General features: G+C 50.2%; 1 protein-coding gene across 1 annotated transcript; it reads right to left on the bottom strand.

The window, feature by feature from the left end:
• Positions 1-10,046: 10,046 nt before the first annotated feature.
• On the bottom strand, positions 10,047-19,792 carry LOC144258219 (uncharacterized). Its single transcript, XM_077806623.1, is given in 6 exon segments — positions 10,047-10,085; positions 10,248-10,401; positions 10,475-11,837; positions 13,190-13,236; positions 16,031-16,124; positions 19,711-19,792. Coding segments are annotated over 6 exon segments (1,779 nt in total).
• Positions 19,793-20,510: the final 718 nt, after the last annotated feature.

The following is a 20,510-nucleotide window of genomic DNA, read 5'->3' as shown; positions in this document are numbered from 1 at the left end:
TAGAGGAAATTGTATTTTTCAGTTCGCCTCATACAAGTACTGTCGTGCAATCTCTTTATTGTAAAAGTGCAACTTAAGTTTTGTCTCCACTTACCGTGGCTCAGTGATGAGCAGGGGGTTGGACTAGATGACCCCCTGAGGTCCCTTCCAACCCTGATGTTCTATGATTCTATATGGTGATTGATCCACCGGGGGTCGATTTAGCGGGTCTAGTGAAGATCCGCTAAATCGACCGCCGGTCGCTCTCCCGTCAACTCCGGTACTCCACCGGAACGAGAAGCATAACGTAAGTTGACGGGAGAGCTTCTCCTATCGACTCAGTGTGGTGTAGACACTGCAGTAAGATACAGCGACTACAGCAGGGGTCTCAAACTCAAATGACCACAAGGGCCACATGAGGACTAGTACATTGGCCAGAGGGCCACATCACTGACACGCCCCGCCCCTGCCCTGCCTTTTCCTACCCCTTCCCTGCCCTCATTCCAACCCCTTCCCTGAAAGGCCTCGTGTTTGAGACCACTGGACTACAGCTATGTGAATAACTTAGCTGCGTAACACAGTTGTGTAGCTTAGGTCGACTTAACCCCATAATGTAGACCTGCCCTTACACATGTAGCTTTTTTTTGTTACATAAATGAACTCAAAAAGAAAACAATGTAAAACTAGAGCCTACAAGTCCACTCAGTCCTACTTCTTATTCAGCAAATTGCTAAAACAAACAAGTTGGTTTATGTTTACGGGAGATAATGTTGCCCGCTTCTTATTTACAGTGTCACCTGAAAGTGAGAACAGCTGTTCGCATGCCACTTTTGTAGCTGGCATTGCAAGGTATTTACGTGCCAGATATGCTAAACGTTCATATGCCCCTTCATGCTTCGGTCATCATTCCAGAGGCCCAAGCTACCGCCGCTAGGGGAGGTGGATTACCTACACTGAAGGGGAGGGGGGGGAGTTATCTTACTCTTTCACCCATAACTTCATCTTTAATTTCCTTTTCATTGGTTTATCCCATAGGGCTAGCCTGCTGGCTTGCTTCTTTATATCCTGCCTTTATTGTTTGTTTATTTGATTATATTTGGCTTATATTTTTGTATAGGACTATTGTGTGATGTTTGGCTGTAACACAAGGATCCTACAGGTCTGTATCCTGTATTGACTTGTGACCTTTGGCATAGATAACTGGCCTAACAGTTACCCTTTGAGATTTTGGGTAACTAAACACGTTTAGTTAAGAAATTTGGGACTCAACGGTAACCACAAGGTACACTGCCAGAACATGGAGGTAACGAACAGAAACTGGTTTGAGCAACAGGTTTCGAGAATGAGCTCATTGGCATTAATATATATGAATATATTAGACTATAGGATAAGTGCACCCCAATATTATGGGGGTGAGGAAATTAGATTTGGGCATGGAAGGTTGGGCACTGGCATGAACATTCAGAGTGCTCAAACCCCAGAAGAGGGCAGACCACCAAGCGGAAGCTGCTCTCGCTAGCTTTTTCCAGCTCTTGGCTTTTTCATCTTTATCTTTTGAGTCTTAACTGTTAATTTAGCTACTCAGCTGCTGACCCTTCAGCTCTATTATTCACCATCAGTGTCGAGCGTTGAGGAACCTGGACCATCGGCCTCATTTGGGAAGCCAGAGACGAGGCTGGTCCTTTGACTCTTACCACCGGGTCCGCAAGGAAGGGAGTGAGTATGTTAATAGAGGAAGCTTTTATAAAATGATATTATAATACCCCCAGAACTGTATTATTTCCTTTTGATTTTGTGGTTTGGAGCTTTGATAACTTTCCCATTTATTTTAATAAAAGTCTCCGAGGCTTTGTTTTGTCCTCAGCGCGAGTGTTCTTGCCACAGCTCCCAAGGGTCCTTGTGTAATGCCGACAGATCCCGGTCATCGGCGGGTGGGATCAAACCTCGGACCTCTGGAGCTTAGTGCATCAGCCTCACCCCATGAGCCAAAAGCCAATGGGCTGTTAGCTCAGGCTGTAGAGCAGACTCATTCTTCTCTCTCTAAGTGGTCTCCGTGCCACCAGATGGGACAGAGCACCACACCCAGGAGGTGCATGGGTTACACCTGCAAACTGTTGGAACTCACGACATTTGATTCTGTGTAGCCTGGTTCTGGGACGAAAACCCTCTGCTCCGATCAACTGGCATGTCTATAACAATGATAAACAGCCCCCCCAAAATCAGGCAACATTGGTAACGATAACGAAGGCTACGTTTTAGTCACAGTGGGTAGTTTTAGTAAAAGTCCTGGAGAGGTCACGGGCCCTAAACAAAAATTCATGGGCCATGACCTGTCCAGGACTTTTACTAAAACTACCCACCGTGACTAAAACTTGGGTGGGAGTGCACTGCAAAGTGCAATGGTCTGGGGCACCACGGGTGCTGGGGGAGGGGGTCGAGGTGACTTGGGCCCCCCTCTGGTGCTGGGGAAGAGGGAGGCTGGGCTGCGGCACATGGCCCAGGACCCCTGCTGGTACGGGCCGGGGGGGGGAGATAGGCCGCGGCGTGCGGTGGGGAGCCGCGCTGGTACTGGGGAGGGCGGGCCATGACGTGCGACCCAGGACTCTGGCTGGTGCTGGGGGAGGGAGGGTTGGCGGGGTTCCCTACCTGGCTCCACGACCCTGCAGCTTCTAGGTGGTGGAAGCAGGGGCCAGGGCAGGAGCCCCTCCGCGGCTCCCGCCACAAGCGCTGGCTGCAGCAGCTCCCTTTGGCCAGGAATTGTAGCCAATGGGAGCGGTGGGGATGGGGCCTGATGGCGCTGGGCGGAGACCCCCTCCGCCGCCTAGGAGTTGCAGCCCCCACCCCCAGGTAAGCATCCCCTCCAAACCCTTGCCCCTAGCCCTGAGCCCCCTCCCACACAGCCAAACTGCCCTGGGCCAGCACCAGCCACTGCAGAAGTCGCGGAAAGTCACAGAATCCGTGACCTCCCTGACAGACTCGCAGCCTTAACAATCACACATTCAAAGATCACAAAAACTTGTCATATACGTTCGTTTTCTTTTGATCCTCATTGCCACCAAGTGAAACCAAGTTGTGGTTTGTCACGACATAGGAGCCTCCAACTCCCACTTTCCAGTTTTTCACTCCATGCATCTGAAGAAATGGGTTTTTTACACACGAAAGCTTATGCCCAAATCAATCTGTTACTCTTTAAGGAGCCACCAGACTCCTCGTTGTTTTTGTGGATACAGACTAACACGGCTGCCCCTCTGAAACTTGGTCCCACTTCTGTGAGTTCATATCTCTCTTGATTTTCTGCCATATGCATTGATGGAAGGGGTCTCCTCTGTGGGAATGTTTGCACTGTGCAAAAAACCCCCTCTCTTGTATTTTCACATTTTTTAATCTTTTGAAGTAGATGGAGGTAGAGGAGAAGAGATGCAAATACATAAAACACAAGAAAAAAAACTAAGGTTTGATCTACACTACAGTCCTAGATCGGTATACCAACGTTGGTCATGGGTGTGAAAAATCCACATCTCTGAGCGACCTAGTTATACAGAACTAACCCGTCACAGACAATGCCAGGTTGGTGGGAGAGCTTCTCCTGCTGGCAAAGCTAATGCCTCTCAGGGAGGTGGATTAACAAAGCCAACATGAGAGCTCTCTTCTTTCAGTATAGAGCTTCTTCATTAAAGCACCACTGTGGTTACTCCTGGGGGAATTCTGCACCAAAAAAATCAAAAATTCTGTGCACAATATTTGAAAATTCTGCATAGTTTATTTGTCAAAATAGCATAATATAATCATGTCAGTTACAATTATTTTGGTAATTTCATAGAATCTTAGAATATCAGGGTTGGAAGGGCCCTCAGGAGGTCATCTAGTCCAACTCCCTGCTCAAAGCAGGACCAATCCCCAATTAAATCATCCCAGAGAGGGCTTTGTCAAGCCTGACCTTAAAAACCTCTAAGGAAGGAGATTACGCCACCTCCCTAGGGAACCCATTCCAGTGCTTCACAACCCTCCTAGTAAAATAGTGTTTCCTAATATCCAACCTAAACCTCCACCACTGCAACTTGAGTTTCAAAAGATCTGTCAACAAGTATGTCTGTAACAATACAGACCAAAAAAAAAAATCTGGTAATTTTTTTCTTTTTTTTACAAATAGATTCCTTACGAGGCATAGTAACACAGAACTTTGTGCAATTCATTTAAATTACAATACAGAGCTGTATTTCCTGCACCTGTCAGAAGCAATGCAAAGGCTTGGGGGAGTCGGGGTAACGGAGGAGCAGAGAGAGAGGGAGGGAGCCTAGGAGTGAACCTGGAGGGTGTTAGGTGTGGGTGGGAAGTTTTTGTTTGTCTGTGTGTGTGTGGGGATTGTTAGGGTGTTGGGAAGCCTCCCCCATGCAGACCCTGGCTGACCCCAAGCATCTTCCATTCAGTCAGGCATGTCTGCCCCTGTCCCCACACTCCTCATCCCCATGGGTCCCCTCCTCCATCCCTAGGCTAAACGCTGTCACCCCACTAGCTCCTGAGCTCATGCTCCAGCCTGTCCTCCCCACTAGCCATTCTGAACCCCTATCTGTGACCCCTCGGTAGCCCTGTGTACCCCCCTCTGTCCTAACCTGGTTCTGCGGTCAGTGTGCTGTGATGAACTCCTACTCCTGGGGGAATTCTGCAGCACTGGACATAAAACTGTGTATTTTCCTGCCTAAAATACGTTTTGCCTAAGAAGTGCTGAAGTTCCGACTTTTGCCCACCATTGGCCTCTGGTGGGGAAAAGGAGGAACTGCAGCATATCTGAGGCAAAATGATTTTTAGGCAGGAAAATACAAAATTATGTGAGACAGATGAATTCTGTGCATCCGCAGTAGCGCAGAATTCCCCCAGGAAGAAGCGGTGCAGCTCCACGAATGCTGCATTTTTAAGTGCAGACAAGCTTTATGAGACAAAAACAGAATCAGGACTCAATATTCATGCATCCTAGAGCCTGAAATCGGAGCCCGACACATTCAGTCCCCTCTTTGGTTATTTCCAGAGCATGAAAATCCTTTTTACCCACTCAGGCAGCCAGTTTGGGATCCACAGGGAAGGAATATCCTCCAAAGGACTCTCTCTCTCTTTGCCTCATGAAATTTTGAATCCAAACAGTGAAGGATGATTGTTCTCAGGCTAACCATGACATCTTTTGGGACTGTAATCAGTGACACTGTTTTTAGAACACCATTCCTTAGTTCAATTTCCCTTGCGCCATTGGTCACCATAGCTACCTTTACTGGGTGAAAACCAAGAACTGTGTGCATATTGTTTCTATGCCAGTTCTTTCCAAATCCTTGCCCTTGGTGAGGGTAAATTTACACTTCTCTGAAGTAGAACCCTTACCAGACCACTTGAAATCTCAGCAGTGTTAGTGAAGAGTCACTTTCCTAAACATGCCCAGTGTTTCTTTTATTTGGTGGCATAGATCTAGGCTAGGGACTAGATACAGGCCTGGGTCGGGATCTCTGTAAGTTACCAAAGCTGGAGTTTCTATTAAAAAAGTTATTTTTCTGCAACTATTTCATTTTATACACTGATCTCATTTTATACAAATTTGCCTCACCTACAAAGAGTAAATTCAACAAAAAACCCTTACTTCTATTTCCTCCACATTTGCATTATGAAGGGCAGCATTTCCCATATCATTGGATCAGCTAGGAGAGATTTCTGTAGGGTTACAAATGCTTTTGGAACCAACTATATGAACATTTTGCCTAGTGCCAAGTCACTTACTCTGGAATTCTCTTCCCAGATCATCTGAGCTAATAGTGAATTAAACACTAGTACTCCTCTGGGATCATCTGCACTTCCTTCAGTTAGTTCCAGTTTGGGGTCTGCTGTTGTTCACCATTTCCAAGTGGAGATTTTAAATCACTGCTCTTTCTTTTGTTAGCATGTCCAGTAGATTGGCGCATTCTCTCCTACTGACTGAACTGCGCTAGAATTTTCTCCACGCCATTATGCAGGGGTGGGGGGAAAGCCAAACTAAAGTGAGAAATCATTTTAGCAAATAGCCATTTGTCTCAAAGTCTCCAATAAATCTGAGCAACATCCTGTCAATCTAAAGTAATCGCCATGTGGGTGACCAAACAGCCCAGAAAGAGAGAAACCCACATTGCAGAGAGGTAGATGACATGAAAATGAAAGAGTCAAGTGAAATTCCAGAGCAGGTTACATCTGATGACAGAATCAGGGCAAGAGATTCTCCCATCATGTTCTCCACTGATCCATTCAAACCTGCTTCACTCAGCACTGTCATTATTGAGTTATGTTATTTCGCAAAGTTTTGGCATCCTCATATAGGGAGAAAAAACAGCCAAACTTCCCAGAAGTGGCTTTACCAATAGATGGAAACTGGGATTTAAACTCCAAATGATCCCACTGTATGGGGAGATTTGATGGATCAGTTCCAATAGTAAAAAATTGATGATCATACGTGTTGCTAACAGCAGCCAAAAGTTGTGGGCCTTTTTGAGGGAGTGCAGCTTAGCAGAGAATCATACAATCATAGAATATCAGGGTTGGAAGGGACTTCAGGAGGTATCTAGTCCAACCCCCTGCTCAAAGCAGGACCAACCTCAACTAAATCATCCCAGCCAGGGCTTTGTCAAGCCTGACCTTAAAAACCTCAAAGGAAGTAGATTCCACCACCTCCCTAGGGAACCCATTCCATGCATGACAAAGCCAGGAAGGAAGGGAGCCTCTGGCTCAAACTTTGCCTGCACCTACGTCCCTCCCTGATGAAATCTCTGTTGGATGTGCTGGGGCCTGTGTTTTAGGAGAAAAGCAAGAGGCCTGTCTACATTTGCCCTCTCAGAGGTGTCCGTCAGGGCCTCAAGACATGCAAAATTTACAGGAACACATCTGGCTAATTAGCAAGCAGAGAAAACCTCTCACTTAGCTTTTGAAATGGCTTACCGAACATGGTTTGGTTTTTTTTGCTTGATATGTCATTGTCTACCAACAAGGATAAAGAAGCGGTGAGAGGTTTGGACTCTTCAGGATCTCTTCATGGATACAATTTAGGATTCCCAAGGGCAGCTGAAAGATGGGCCAATGCACCGCTTGAGAGCCACACCACACTTTGGTAACTATCGAGGGTTGGGGGTGTTTTCCTCGCATGTTGCAGATGTGTGTAAGTGCTTGAGACTCAATAAAATAAAGCTTTAACTGAGACCACTCTTGTATTGTATTGTTTGTGCCAGCAAGCTATTGGTTGGGTGGCCATGTCTCCATGGATTTATTTCCTGACACCACCTGGCACAGAATAAAGTTACCTAGAGCTTTGGGTTGAAAGAACCCCGGGTTATAACACTCTGTTTTCAATCCATTTGAATTCCCCTTTGAAACTTTCATCAACTTCAAGCATATAAAAGGTTGTTTGAATGAGGAGGGAGAAAAATTCTTCTTAACCTCTGAGGACAGGACAAGAAGCAATGGGCTTAAATTGCAGCAAGGACAGTTCAGGGTGGACATGAGGAAAAAATTCCTAACTGTTAAGCACTGGAATAAACTGCCGAGGGAGGTTGTGGAATCTCCACCATTGGAGATTTTTAAGAGCAGGTTAGACAAACACCTGTCAGGGATGGTCTAGATAATACTTAGTCCTGCCATGAGTGCAGGGGACTGGACTAGAGGGACCTCTTGAGGTCCTTTCCAGTTCTATGAATCTATGATCTCCTGCCCTAGTGACACTGAGCAGCCCTCAAGTAGTGAAAGAGCAGGTTAAGAACTATTTAGAAAAGCTGGACATGCAGAAGCCCATGGGTCTGGATCTAATGCATGCAAGGGTGCTGAGGGAGTTGGCTCATGTGATTGCAGAGCTATTGAGCACGATCTTTGAAAACTCGTGGCAATCGGGGAGGTCCCGGACGATTGGAAAAAGAGAAATATAGTGCCCCTCTTTAAAAAATAGAAGAAGAACAATCTGGGGAACTACAGACCAGTCAGCCTCACCTCAGTCCCTGGAAAAATCATGGAGCAGGTCCTCAAGGAAACCATTTGGAAGCACTTGGAGGAGAGGAAAGTGATCAGGAACTGTCAGCATGGATTCACCAAGGGCAAGTCATGCCTGACCAACCTGATTGCCTTCTGTGGTGAGATAACTGGCTCTGTGGATATGGGAAAAATGGTGGACATGATAGATCTTGACTTTAGCAAAGCTTTTGATACGGTCTCCCACAGTATTCTTGCCAGCAACTTAAAGAAGTATGGATTGGATGAATGGACTATAAGGTGGACAGAAAGCTGGCTAAATCGTCGGGCTCAATGGGTAGTGATCAATGACTCCATGTTTAGTTGGCAGCCGGTATCAAGCGGAGTGCCCCAGAGGTCAGTTTTGTTCAACATCTTCATTAATGATCTGGAGGATGGCGTGGATTGCACCCTCAGCAAGTTCGCAGATGACACTAAGCTGGGGGAGAGGTAGATACGCTGGAGGGTAGGGATAGGGTCCAGAGTGACCTAGACAAATTGGAGGATTGGGCCAAAAGAAATCTGAGGAGGTCCAACAAGGACAAGTGCAGAGTCCTGCCCTTAGGAGAGAAGAATCCCATGCATGGCTACAGACTAGGGACCGAATGGCTAGGCAGCAGTTCTGCGGAAAAGGACCTAGGGGTGACAGTGGATGAGAAGCTGGATATGAGTCAGCAGTGTGCCCTTGTTGCCAAGAAGGCTAATGGCCTATTGGGCTGCATTAGTAGGAGCATTGCCAGCCGATCGAAGGAAGTGATTATTCCACTATTTGGCACTGGTGAGGCCACATCTGGAGTATTGCATCCAATTTTGGTCCCCCCACTACAGATGGGATGTGGACAAACTGGACAGAGTCCAGCAGAGGGCAATGAAAATGATTAGGGGGCTGGGGCACTTGGCTTATGAGGAGAGGCTGAGGGAACTGGGCCTATTTAGTCTGCGGAAGAGAAGAGTGAGGGGGGATTTGATAGCAGCCTTCAACTACCTGAAGAGGGGTTCCAAAGAGGAGGGAGCTCGGCTGTTCTCAGCGGTGGCAGATGACAGAACGAGGAGTAATGGTCTCAAGTTGCAGTGGGGAGGTTTAGGTTGGATATTAGGAAACACTATTTCACTAGGAGGGTGATGAAGCACTGGAATGCGTTACCTAGGGAGGTGGTGGAATCTCCATCCTTAGCAGTTTTTACGGCCCGGCTTGACAAAGCCCTGGCTGGGATGATTTAGTTGGGGTTGGTCCTGCTTTGAGCAGGGGGTTGGACTAGATGACCTCCTGAGGTCTCTTCCAACCCTAATCTTCTATGATTGTATGATTCCATAAAGAAGATAACCTCTGCATGGCTGAGATGGAAGGTTAGAGTTCTGGAGTGATGGGGAAGGAGGGGATCCCTCCGACACATCTCATATCCTTTTCTTCCCACCCCGCTCCTGCTTTTTGTTATATTAACATTTATTTTAAATGAGAAAAATGGAAGGAAAAACAACTACAGTTCAGCGCAACCCTGGGCATTGTGAGAACGGGGAATGAGACAATCTCTCCTCAGAGGGGTACACGGTGACTCGAACAACAACTTTGCAGTGGTAGGAAGAGTAAAAATGTGATTCTCCAGGTTTGTTTAGACTAGGAAATGTGATGGAGGTTAGGTCAGGTGAGGAGGAAATGTTCTAGATCACCCCAGCCAGTATACATGGCTTTACAGGAAGAATTGTTGGTTTTTTTACATAAGAAAAGCGAAGGCAAACTAGCTAACTCCATGGAAATCATGGTGATCGGGGTCAAGTAAATTTTACCTCCATTTAGCTAGCTGAGGTCATACCTATGTCCTCCACCTGAGGAGATAGACATTCCTGGACATTCCTGATAGGAAGGACACATACTTCTAAGACTCATAGGACAATGGGGTTGATAGAAAGGACCATGGGATTCAACCCAAAAGAAGAACAGGAGTACTTGTGGCACCTTAGAGACTAACCAATTTATTTGAGCATAAACTTTCGTGAGCTAGCTTATGCTCAGATAAATTGGTTAGTCTCAAAGGTGCCACAAGTCCTCCTTTTCTTTTTGAGGATACAGACTAAAACGGCTGCTCCTCTGAAACCCAAAGAAGGTTGAGCTGCAAGAGGCAAAAGTGGGCCACTCACCTGGGGGAGCTGAGGGACTATGGTGACGCAAACGGTGCAAGCTGCATTGCATGTCGGAAACAGCAAAAGACTTAAAAAAAAAAAAAAAGTTTGACAGTTCTAGACAAGGGTTTCATGGTGTTGTTCCCCCTTACAGTTTCTCTGATGACAGATGAGTTCTGAGTGAAGCTTTTCCCGCACTCATAACTCTCATAGGGTCTCTCTCATATGTGGATTCTCTGATGCGTAGTAAGCTCTGAGCTCTGTGTGAATCTTTTCCCGCTGTCACAGCACTGCGAGGATCTCTCTCTGGTGAGGACTTTCTTATGATAAAAAAGGGCTGAACCCTGAGTAAAGCCATTCCCACACCCACAGCATTCACAAATGCTCTCCTTTATGGGTTCTTTGATGTCTAATAAGGTATGAGCTCTGAGTGAAGCTTTTCCCACACTCGCAGCATTCATAGGGTCTCTCTCCCACATGGATTCTCTGGTGTGTAATAAGGCTTGAGATTTGAGTGAAGCTTTTCCCGCACTCGCAGCATTCATAAGGTTTCTCCCCCGTGTGGATTCTCTCATGTCTAATAAGGTCTGAGCTCTGAATAAAGGTTTTCCCGCACTTACAGCATTCATAGGGTCTCTCCCCTGTGTGGGTTCTCTGATGTGTGACCAGTTTTGAGCTCTGAGTGAAGGTTTTCCCACACTCATAGCATTCATAAGGTCTCTCTCCTGTGTGGATTCTCTGATGTTTAAGAAGGGCTGAGCTGTCAATGAAGTTTGTCCCACACTCACAGCATTCGTAGGGTCTCTCCCCTGTATGTATTCTCTGATGAGTAATAAGGTTTGAGCTCCGTGTGAAGCTTTTCCCGCACTCACAGCATACGTAGGGTCTCTCTCCTGTGTGGATTCTTTGATGTTTAAGAAGGGCTGAGCTGTCAGTGAAGTTTTTCCCACACTCACTGCATTCATAGGGTCTCTCCCCTGTGTGGATTCTCTGATGCGTAATAAGGTTTGAGCGCCTAGTAAAACTTTTCCTGCACTCAGAGCATGCATAGGGTCTCTCCCCTGTATGGATTCTCTGATGTGTAAGAAGGCTTGCTTGCTGAGTGAAGCTTTTCCCGCACTCACAGCATTCATAGGGTCTCTCTCCCACGTGGATCCTTTGGTGTTTAAGAAGGGCTGAACTGTCAGTGAAGTTTGTCCCACACTCACTGCATTCATAGGGTCTCTCTCCTGTGTGGATTCTCTGATGCGTAAAAAGGTTTGATCTCCGAGTGAAGCGTTTCCCACACTCGCAGCATTCATAGGGTCTCTCCCCTGTGTGAATTCTCTGATGCGTAATAAGTTTTAAGCTCTGAGTGAAACTTTTCCCACATTCACTGCATTCGTAGGGTCTCTCTTTCATGTGAATTATCTCATGTCTAACAAGGCCTGAGTGGTAACTGAAATGTTTCCCACACTCAGTGCATGTATTTTTTCTCTTTTCTGTGAGTATTTTCTGCTGGGTTACTGTTTCTTTGAGGTCCTTCTGAGCTCCCCACCCATTCATCGGTTTACATACATTCTCCCCTTTCTGGTTTCCCCGTTCACTCTCCGGCGTCTCCTGACTCTGACAGGCTTTTCGCTGCTCATTACTCCTGAACACTTTCCCTTTGGATCTTTGTGATAATACCCCATTTGGTTCCACTTGCTTAGCGTCTTCATGCTGGGGTTTCTGCTCCTTGTTCTTACTCACCGTCCCATCACCTGTTGGGATGCAGAGAGAAGCCTCAGGAAAAGGGAGGGGCAAACCAAAATAAGAGCTAGAGTGAGAGAAAATAAAAATCGGGATCTGAATTCCCCCAAACTCTTCCCTTCTATGGGAGAGAGGAAGGGATCAATTCTGCCTCAAGATCCCACCCAAGCTCTCGATGGGAAGGGAGGGAGGTACTGCCAGGTGTCAGTCAGAATCAGTAGGAGGGCATGAGTGATATATACCCTGAAGTTACACCGCCTGCTGAGGAGACTCCTGAACTTAGAAAACTCTCATGGTCTTTGTGTGGAATCCCAGCTCTTTCCTCCGGACACTTACAGATTCTGAGTTTGTTTAATATCTCCTCACAGTATAGTGAACTCTAAGGATCTCTCTTTCCTTTGACCTCTGGGGCCCAAAACTCTTCCCTTTGTTCCAGGTGGGAAATGATATCAAGTTTGTAAATTGGAAAGAAAGGGGAGATCAGCTGAATGTATAGGTTTATATGTTAGTTCAACCACAGTCCACGGTAGACCAGTAAAATCCCAGGGTCAGCTCACCAGGTACCCAAAGGTACACAACACTCTGCAGGGATGGAGCCGGTAGGAAGCCTCACCAACCCCCCCCAGTAACAGCAGCCCCCACTTCCCTAGCCCCCGGACTGGCCCCCCAGCCAAGTTTTTGTCACGGCGGGTATTTTTAGTAAATGACGTGGACAGGTCACGGGCCTGTGAATTTTTGTTTAGGGCCCGTGACCGGTGCAGAACTTTTACTAAAACGGAGCCTTAGTTATTATCAAAGAGGCTACTAAAACATAAAGAAGATAAAACCATGTGCCGGAAAGTGAAGATGCCAGAGAGAGGGCAAGTCCCCCTGGCACTGCTCCTTGCTGACCGAGCGGTCCGGAGACAATGCGAGAGTCCTGGGGAAGCGGGGAACAGCCAGCATGGGCTGGTGGGGTTCGGTGGAGTCAGGAATAGGAAGGGCAGGGAGATCACTGAATGCAGGATCTCAGCAGCATTAGGTGTCAGGAAATCACATTTAGCAGAATTAGGGAATCTAGTGAGTCGGATGTAATGGGTGGGAGTATGAACATCCCTGGGTGTGGAGATGTGACGGGGTGTACAGGCCCCGCACTGGACAAGAAGGGGTTAACCCCACACGCTGGGCAGAGAAAGCCACGCCCCCTCGCCCCTGCTGGGCATGCTCCAAGTGCTGTCTCAGTATAAAATGGAGACACCCAGCTCATTCCAGACTGACCGTGGGAGAGGCGGGACACATGCTGCTGGCTCCCAGCCCAGGGAACAGCCAAAGCCCCAGACTGCAGGAGCTGGAGACAGTGAGACCTAGGCAGACACCTGGATACCTGCGGATGCCCCTGTGGAGGCCAGAGTCACCAGGGGTAGCGAGACCCTGAAGACGTCACGGACACGGCATCAGGGGATACAGGAGGAAGAAGCCCAGGGGAGCCAGGCAGTGGACCCAGTTAGTGACCCAGCTTTTGTGTTTCAGCTGGATCCCTGCCAACTCCGGGGCACAGATGCTTGCCACTACCAGGGCCCTGGACGGGGACCCGGTGGAAAGGGAGAGCCCTGGTCCCCCTACCCTGGCCACCACCCCCTCCTTGGTGGTGGCCCACTTCCCTGACTGTGGCCAATAAGCTGCATTGTCCTGCTGAGGGGAGCTGTTTTATGGACTCTGACCACCAGGCCATACAGCCCAAGGGAGAGGGAAATTGAATTGATTCTGGCCACTAGGCCCCCGAGTCTGAGTGAGAGGGTGCCCATATTGACTCTGGCCATTGGGCCGTACTGCCCTGAGGCTAAGGGCAGGCAGGCGGACTTAACTGGGGGGCAGCGGCACCCTCACCCCGCCCCCAAAGATGGACGGGGTGTACAGGGCCTGCGACGCATAATGGAGAACACGGGCGCCGGTTGGCTCCCACTGAAAGGCCCCGTAGGCGAGACAGCTGACGAGTTGACGACCCCTCTGTCCTGACTAGCAGTCACTCTGACCAGAGAAGGAGATGGGCAAGTTCCTGAAACAGCTGCTGGAAAACCCCCAGCAGCAGGTGACCAACTACAGCAGCCCAGCAATAACAGATGATACAAGAGCTGGCCGCACAACACCGGGTGCGACAAGAACAGTTGGTCCAGCAGGTGCAACTAACAAGATCACCTTCCCCTGCCACAGCTGGGCTGCCAGAAGGGACCCCACCTGTCGGCCTCCCAATAAACCTCACAAAGGTGGGGCCTGGCAATGACCTGGAGGCGTTTCTGGTGACTTTTGAGCAGGTGGCTACCATGGCCCCTGGGCCACCCTCCTGGCCTTATACCTGATGGGACCAGCCCACGCGGCATCCCGGAATCTGGACCGGAAGACGTTCTGAGCCACGAGAAGGTGAAAGCAGCCATCTTGGATCAAACCGGCATCAACCCCGAAACTTTCCGCCGAGAACCATAGCCCACGAAACGGTCCGGGGCCAAGGTGGCAGAAGCCGTCACTTTAGAAGAGTTCACCCAAATCCTCCCCGGTGTGCGTGGGGGAAGGAGGGGATGCAGCGACGTCGGCCAGCGACATTGGCTGAGACCGTCAAGTTGATGGAAGACTATTTGGCAGCCTAGGGGGGCAAAACCGTGACCCTGTACACCCGAGAGCCTGGGCAAGAGGGATGGCCCAGCAGGGAGTTGAGGGGGGACGCAGTCGCCCCAACCAGGGGACCCACAACGCATGCCCCTGATGCTACCTGCTAATCTGAACCCCAACCGAAGAAGGCCAGCCAGCCAGCCGACCTACAGCCCAGAGAGAGGAGGATCTGTTAGGGGGGCCACCCTGACAAAAGGCAGACCTGGGGACCAAGAGGAACCAAGACCGCTGCTATGAGTGTGGCCAGGAGGGGCACTTTTGGCGAGACTGCCCCTATATGGACTGTAGTTATGGGCAGGTGTGCATAGCCAGCCCTTGGGCCCGGAAAAGTGGTCCAGAGAAACTCCTGACCCCCATACGAGTCGACGGGATCTCCACAACAGCCTTGGTAGACTGGTTGCAGCCAGATGCTTATCCGGGCCGGCCCAGTACCAAACCTAGACTGGCAGGGACTGAAACACATCTCTAGTATATCCACGGGGACGTATGGCCATATCCGACCGCGTGGGTAAGTCTGGAAACTAGCCACCATGACTAGGTTCTCCAGGTGGGTGCAGCCCCCAAAATTGGCCTACCCTGTGGTCCTGGGACAGGACTGGCTGGGGATCCAGGAGATCCTACGTGAATACAGTTGTCGACCCGCAGAAGAGGGGAAGAAAGGGCTAGCAAGCTGGGGATTACTTGGGCACCGATCAGAGCCTGACTCAGGAGAGTGGCCATCCAACCCCACCGAGATTTCAGGTGACCCATACCCTGATGCGGAGACCGCCATGAAGGATGCCCACGCAGAGCTGGAGCGCCACAGGGACTCATCAGGGAACAGAGGGAGGACCCCACCTTGAGCCGAGCCTGGGAGCAGGTTATGAACCCAAACCGACGGGCGAGTGGAGAGGTTTAATGGACCCCACAAGGTGATGCTGCGTAAGTTGGTAGGAAAACAACTCTGGGCACTGGGACACGTTACTCCCAGCCTGGCTGTTTGCCATATGGGCTGTTCTCCAAGCCTCGACTGGGTTCTCCCCTTCGAACGTCTCTATGGGAGGCAACCCCAGGGCATCCCTTTTTCCTTCTCCAAAATAAACACTGCTAGGGTTTGAAGATGCCTGTTTTGACACTCTACAACACTGACCCCAGACGGACGAAGGTATCTGCACTCAGCCTGATTTGCTGGGCAAGTGAGGTTCATACATAAGTTATTGTCGCCCAGGGCCCGGTGTCGGTCACGGTAAAATTGCAGAATTCCACTGCAGGAGAGGGAAAAGCCTGCGGCCTGACAGCTGAGGGGGGCACTCAGAGAGACCCGGAAGGGGACAGGGTGCAGCTAGCCCTGTCACTCATTATGAGACCCACTCCCTCCCACTGTTCTCACCCCTCTCCACCTCCTGGGTCTCCAGAAGCAATTGCTCCTGGTGTTCTCGCTTCCGCTCTCAGTCCCTGCAGGCTTCTTCGCTACCTGTTCCCCAAAATTTCCTGTTTCCCAACCACTCTCCCCCACTGTCCTGAGCGATCTCTGCTTCAGACTCCAACAGCGCAGAAGTAAGTATGGCAATACAGCAGATACCAGGCCACCCTTCGTTCGGGGCTGCCGATGGGGGCAGCACGGCCTTCAGAGCTGGTCTCCTGGCCAGCAGCCGCCATTCTCTGGACGCCCGGGTCTGAAGGCAAAAACCAGAGAGAACGGCCAAGTTACAAGAAATTTGTCACATCCTGTGATTTGGGCAAAAAAAAAAAAAAAATTAACTTTGAAATGCTTTAAAGAAGAACCGATCTGTCTGCACATTGTAAAAGATGCCACTTGATAGAGCAGAGAAGTTCTATCGGGCTCGTTTAATACGATGCCATGAGAGAGGATCCTTTATAGGTCAGCTTTTCTTCGGGCTGGTCTGTTACTGCTTTCAAATAACTCTGCAAACACACAGAATAAAAACTTAGTTCACCCATTTCGTTTTTGTATTTGTAAATTTAAAAAAAAAACCAAACAAACCAGGAGTAAGTCATTTAAAAGAGAAGTACGCTCTTTCACATATTCCAGTAAAACGTGATGGACACTGCGTCATCTGCTCCTGGAATTTCCACTGTCCATAACTGTAAAAATTGGAGTCTCACGAGATGAAGGCTTAAAAAACCCGTCAAACAGAACACAGACCACACTGAGCTTGCTTCGCCGGGGGTTCTGTTGTTATAACTGCATAACTTAGCAACTTCTACGTCAGCTACAGAATAAAAAGAATATAAATATATAAACAAGTGCAAAATTCTGGACTTAGAAAACACGGTTAAATCGCGGACAACGTCTTTACAAGAGTCATCACTTGATTAGGCTAATCAAAGCGGCGAAAGTTTATGCCAGAGCTTATTCTGAAAAAAAAGTTCCCTGTATTAGGAATTAATTTGTCGGGAACCCGTACGTTCTAGCTTTAACACACGTAGAAGATCAGGGTTGGAAGAGACCTCAGGAGGCCATCTAGTCCAAGCTTCTGCTCAAAGCAGGACCAAGCCCCCACTAAATCAGCCCATCTGCAACATCTGTCTCAGAACTGGCAAGAAACCACGCTTTCTCTCTCACAATACGTGCGGTGTATAGACAACAGGAGCCTGGCCTGGTGATTTTACTTCAGGATACAGAGACTGAAGTATGGAAGAACATAGAAGTGTTCTTTATTCATCCCGACAGCAGCAAATCTTGGAAAGGTTGGCAGACAAATCTACGCCAATGTACAACGGCTCCAAAACTCTGAACTGCCAAACCACAGCAGGAGCGGGGGATGGATCCTTGCAACCTTCATGAGTTCAAAGCGGCTATTGCGGCCCGCCAAGCTCCTCGTGGGGGGCCCCCCCCGGACCCTCCCCAGCGCGCTGTGGCCCTAGCCTACCTCCAGGCCAGGGGTGGCCAAACTATGGCCCCGGGCCGGATCCGGCACCTCAGGGCTTTGGATCCAGCCTGCGGATTTGCCAACCCCATGGTGCTGAGGGCCCCACACCGCCCCCGCGGCCCCCGGGGGGAAGGGGAGCAGAGAACTCCATGAACGGGGACCCGCGGCCAATGGGAGCTTCGGGGGAGGTACCCATAGGCAAGAACAGCTCATGGAGTGCTCTGCTCCCCATCCCCCTGGGGCCACATGGACAGGGTGCCCACCGCTTCCCGGAGCACAGGGGGCCGGGGCCAGGGCATGCAGGGAGCCTACCCTGGCCCCGGTGCGCACCCCTGCCACCCCGGAGCCGCTCAAGGTAAGCGGCGCAGGGCCGGAACCCGAACCCCTCCTGCAGCCTGCACCCCAACTCCCTGCCCTGAGCCCCCTGCCATACCCCAACCCCCTGCCGCATCCCGCACTCCCTTCTGCACCCCAACCCCCTGCCCTGAGCCCCCTGCTGCACCCCGCACTCCTTCCTGCACCCCAACCCCCTGCCCTGAGCCCCCTGCCGCACCCCAACCCCCGCCGCATCCCGCACTCCCTTCTGCACCCCAACCCCCTGCCCTGAGCCCCCTGCTGCACCCCGCACTCCTTCCTGCACCCCAACCCCCTGCCCTGAGCCCCCTGCCGCACCCCAACCCCCTGCCACATCCCGCACTCCCTTCTGCACCCCAACCCCCTGCCCTGAGCCCCCTGCTGCACCCTGCACTCCTTCCTGCACCCCAACCCCCTGCCCTGAGCCCCCTGCCGCACCCCAACCCCCACCGCATCCCGCACTCCCTTCTGCACCCCAACCCCTTGCCCTGAGCCCCCTGCTGCACCCCGCACTCCTTCCTGCACCCCAACCCCCTGCCCTGAGCCCCCTGCTGCACCCCGCACTCCTTCCTGCACCCCAACCCCCTGCCCTGAGCCCCCTGCTGCACCCGGCGGGCAGGGGCAGAGTGGGGGCTGGGGGGAGGGGTGTGATGCAGCCCTCGGGCCAACGTACGAGTCATCATGTGGCCCTCCTGGTGATTCGAGTTTGAGACCCCTGCCTTACATGGATCAAATCTTTGGCTCCTGCAGTCAGGTTTCTGCATGCTCCCAAAAATAACGTAAGGGAAGGCGCGAACCCTGGCAGACGGAAGGGGAGATGGACCCCATCTCGGGCTAGCGCAGAGAAGCAGAGAGTGGAGCCACTGATAAAACTGAGGGTGATTTTCAGCTGAGACGTATGTCTGAAATTATTTGTAAAAGACAAAATAATAATCATGAATAATCCCGTCTGAGCCCCCGAACCCCTTCTGCACCCACATGGGGAAACTGCCCTAGATGCATGGAGCACTTGGCGTTGCTGCTTGCCCCCCCACCCCCCAAGCCCCCCAGAGCCCCCTAGGAGGGCACAGAGGAATGTTTGGGGGCGGGGGGATGCACTCTGCGCATCACCGCTCACCCCTCTGAACGTTCCTCCATGCGGACAAAGTCTCCAACACCTAAAGCCGGCCCTACCTGGGCAGGATCTAACTGGAAGCCCTGTTTGTTTATAACCTAGTCCCTCTGTCCTGAGATGGTCCCTTGGCTCACGGTCATCACAAACCGATGCCCGGTCGTTGTGTCTCTCCAGGGCACTCCATTCATATATGGACAGTTCCTTATAGCGTATCCCTGCCAACCTGGGCAGGCCTACCTTACTCCAACAGACGTTAATTCCCCGGTCCCAGAGGAGGAATTAACGCCTTCACCCCCAGTGGGTAACAAAGCAAAACGAGAGAGGAAACTGAGTCATACATATTGTTCATGACAAAAGAATATTAATTAAGAATGCCCACATTCGCCACAGGGCGATACGGGCAAAGTGAAGGGCTAGGATGATAAATCGTAAAATCCGGTCTGAAAAGGACATCAAGAGGGCATCTTGTCCGACAACCCTGAGGCAAGGTGAGGATGTAGTTCCCCGGATTCTCCTCCTTCCCTTTTCCCCCTAAAATACAACCCCCGCCCCTTCAAAAAGTTCTAAAAAACTTTGAACTACGGTTCTAATTATCTGACTGATCTCAATCACTTGCCACGTCTCTCAGCTAGTACACGCCACCCCACTGCCGCGACGGGGAAGCAGCGTCGCAAAAGTGAATAACTGAGGAGTTTGGCACGCGGAAAAGCGCGGAGCCGGCGATTGAAAGGCACGCGACGTGTGCATGAAAAGCCGCGAGGCGGAGGCTTCTCTGATTAGCCACAATATTTCCAGTCATCTACAATCACAATAATGGTTTGGACCGAGAGAACAGTCTGGGGCCATTGAACCTGGCACCCATGCACTTGGGGATAGACATTTCAGCCCTGCCACTGATACCTTTCAGGCACTGTGCATTCGGCATTTCGCTTGCGTCCCGCAGGAGTTCCTCTTGGAAGTTTTTGCCCTCGGATACCAACATTTCTGGGTTCAGAGCAATATTTTAAAAGTCCTTGAAAACACAGGCGCAGACTCTGACATGGTCTGCTCTCATCCCTCTGTTGATAAGGGCTGTGGAAAATCCCCCTCCCCCCATCCAACATGTCTATTCTGGCAAAAGCTCGAGTGTAGACACAGGTATAGTAGCAAAAGCATCAATTAAAAAAAAAATCAAGGAAATTAAATGCCCATAAACTACGTTCAAGGAAAGTCAAGTTGCCCAGTGTGGTCTCATGCCTTTCACCATAGGGACAAGGCTAAACGTAGACTTCGGGAAACCAGAAAATGAAGAGCTCAAGTACATACCACCCTCACAGTGTAACCTTAACTCTGACCCCCCCCCGCTCCCGCCCACACACACACAACTCCTGAGAGTAAGAGCCACTGGGAATGGTTTTGTAAGGTTTTGCAAAGGTTAACTAATGACCACAAGAACTGGAGACTTCTTTTCCTGAAGGATGTCAAGATGGGAAGATAATTTAGTCATACACAAGGTAGTCAGTTCAGTATAGTCGTGACCGGGTGAAATTCGATGGCCTGTTATACAGGTCAGACTAGATGCCCGATCGTCTCTTCCGGCACTCAGATCTATCAATCTACAATAGATACGAGGAAGGACTAAGAGAACATGCCACTGTTTGTGTTGTGTTCACAGACGGGAATCCCAGCATTTATCGGCATGCCCTCCGGCTGCGTGCACG

Source organism: Eretmochelys imbricata, chromosome 28 (genome assembly GCF_965152235.1).
Source record: "Eretmochelys imbricata isolate rEreImb1 chromosome 28, rEreImb1.hap1, whole genome shotgun sequence".
Lineage (NCBI taxonomy): Eukaryota > Metazoa > Chordata > Testudines > Cheloniidae > Eretmochelys > Eretmochelys imbricata.
The sequence above is the reverse complement of the archived record's forward strand: the minus strand, read 5'-3'. Positions and strand labels throughout refer to the sequence as shown.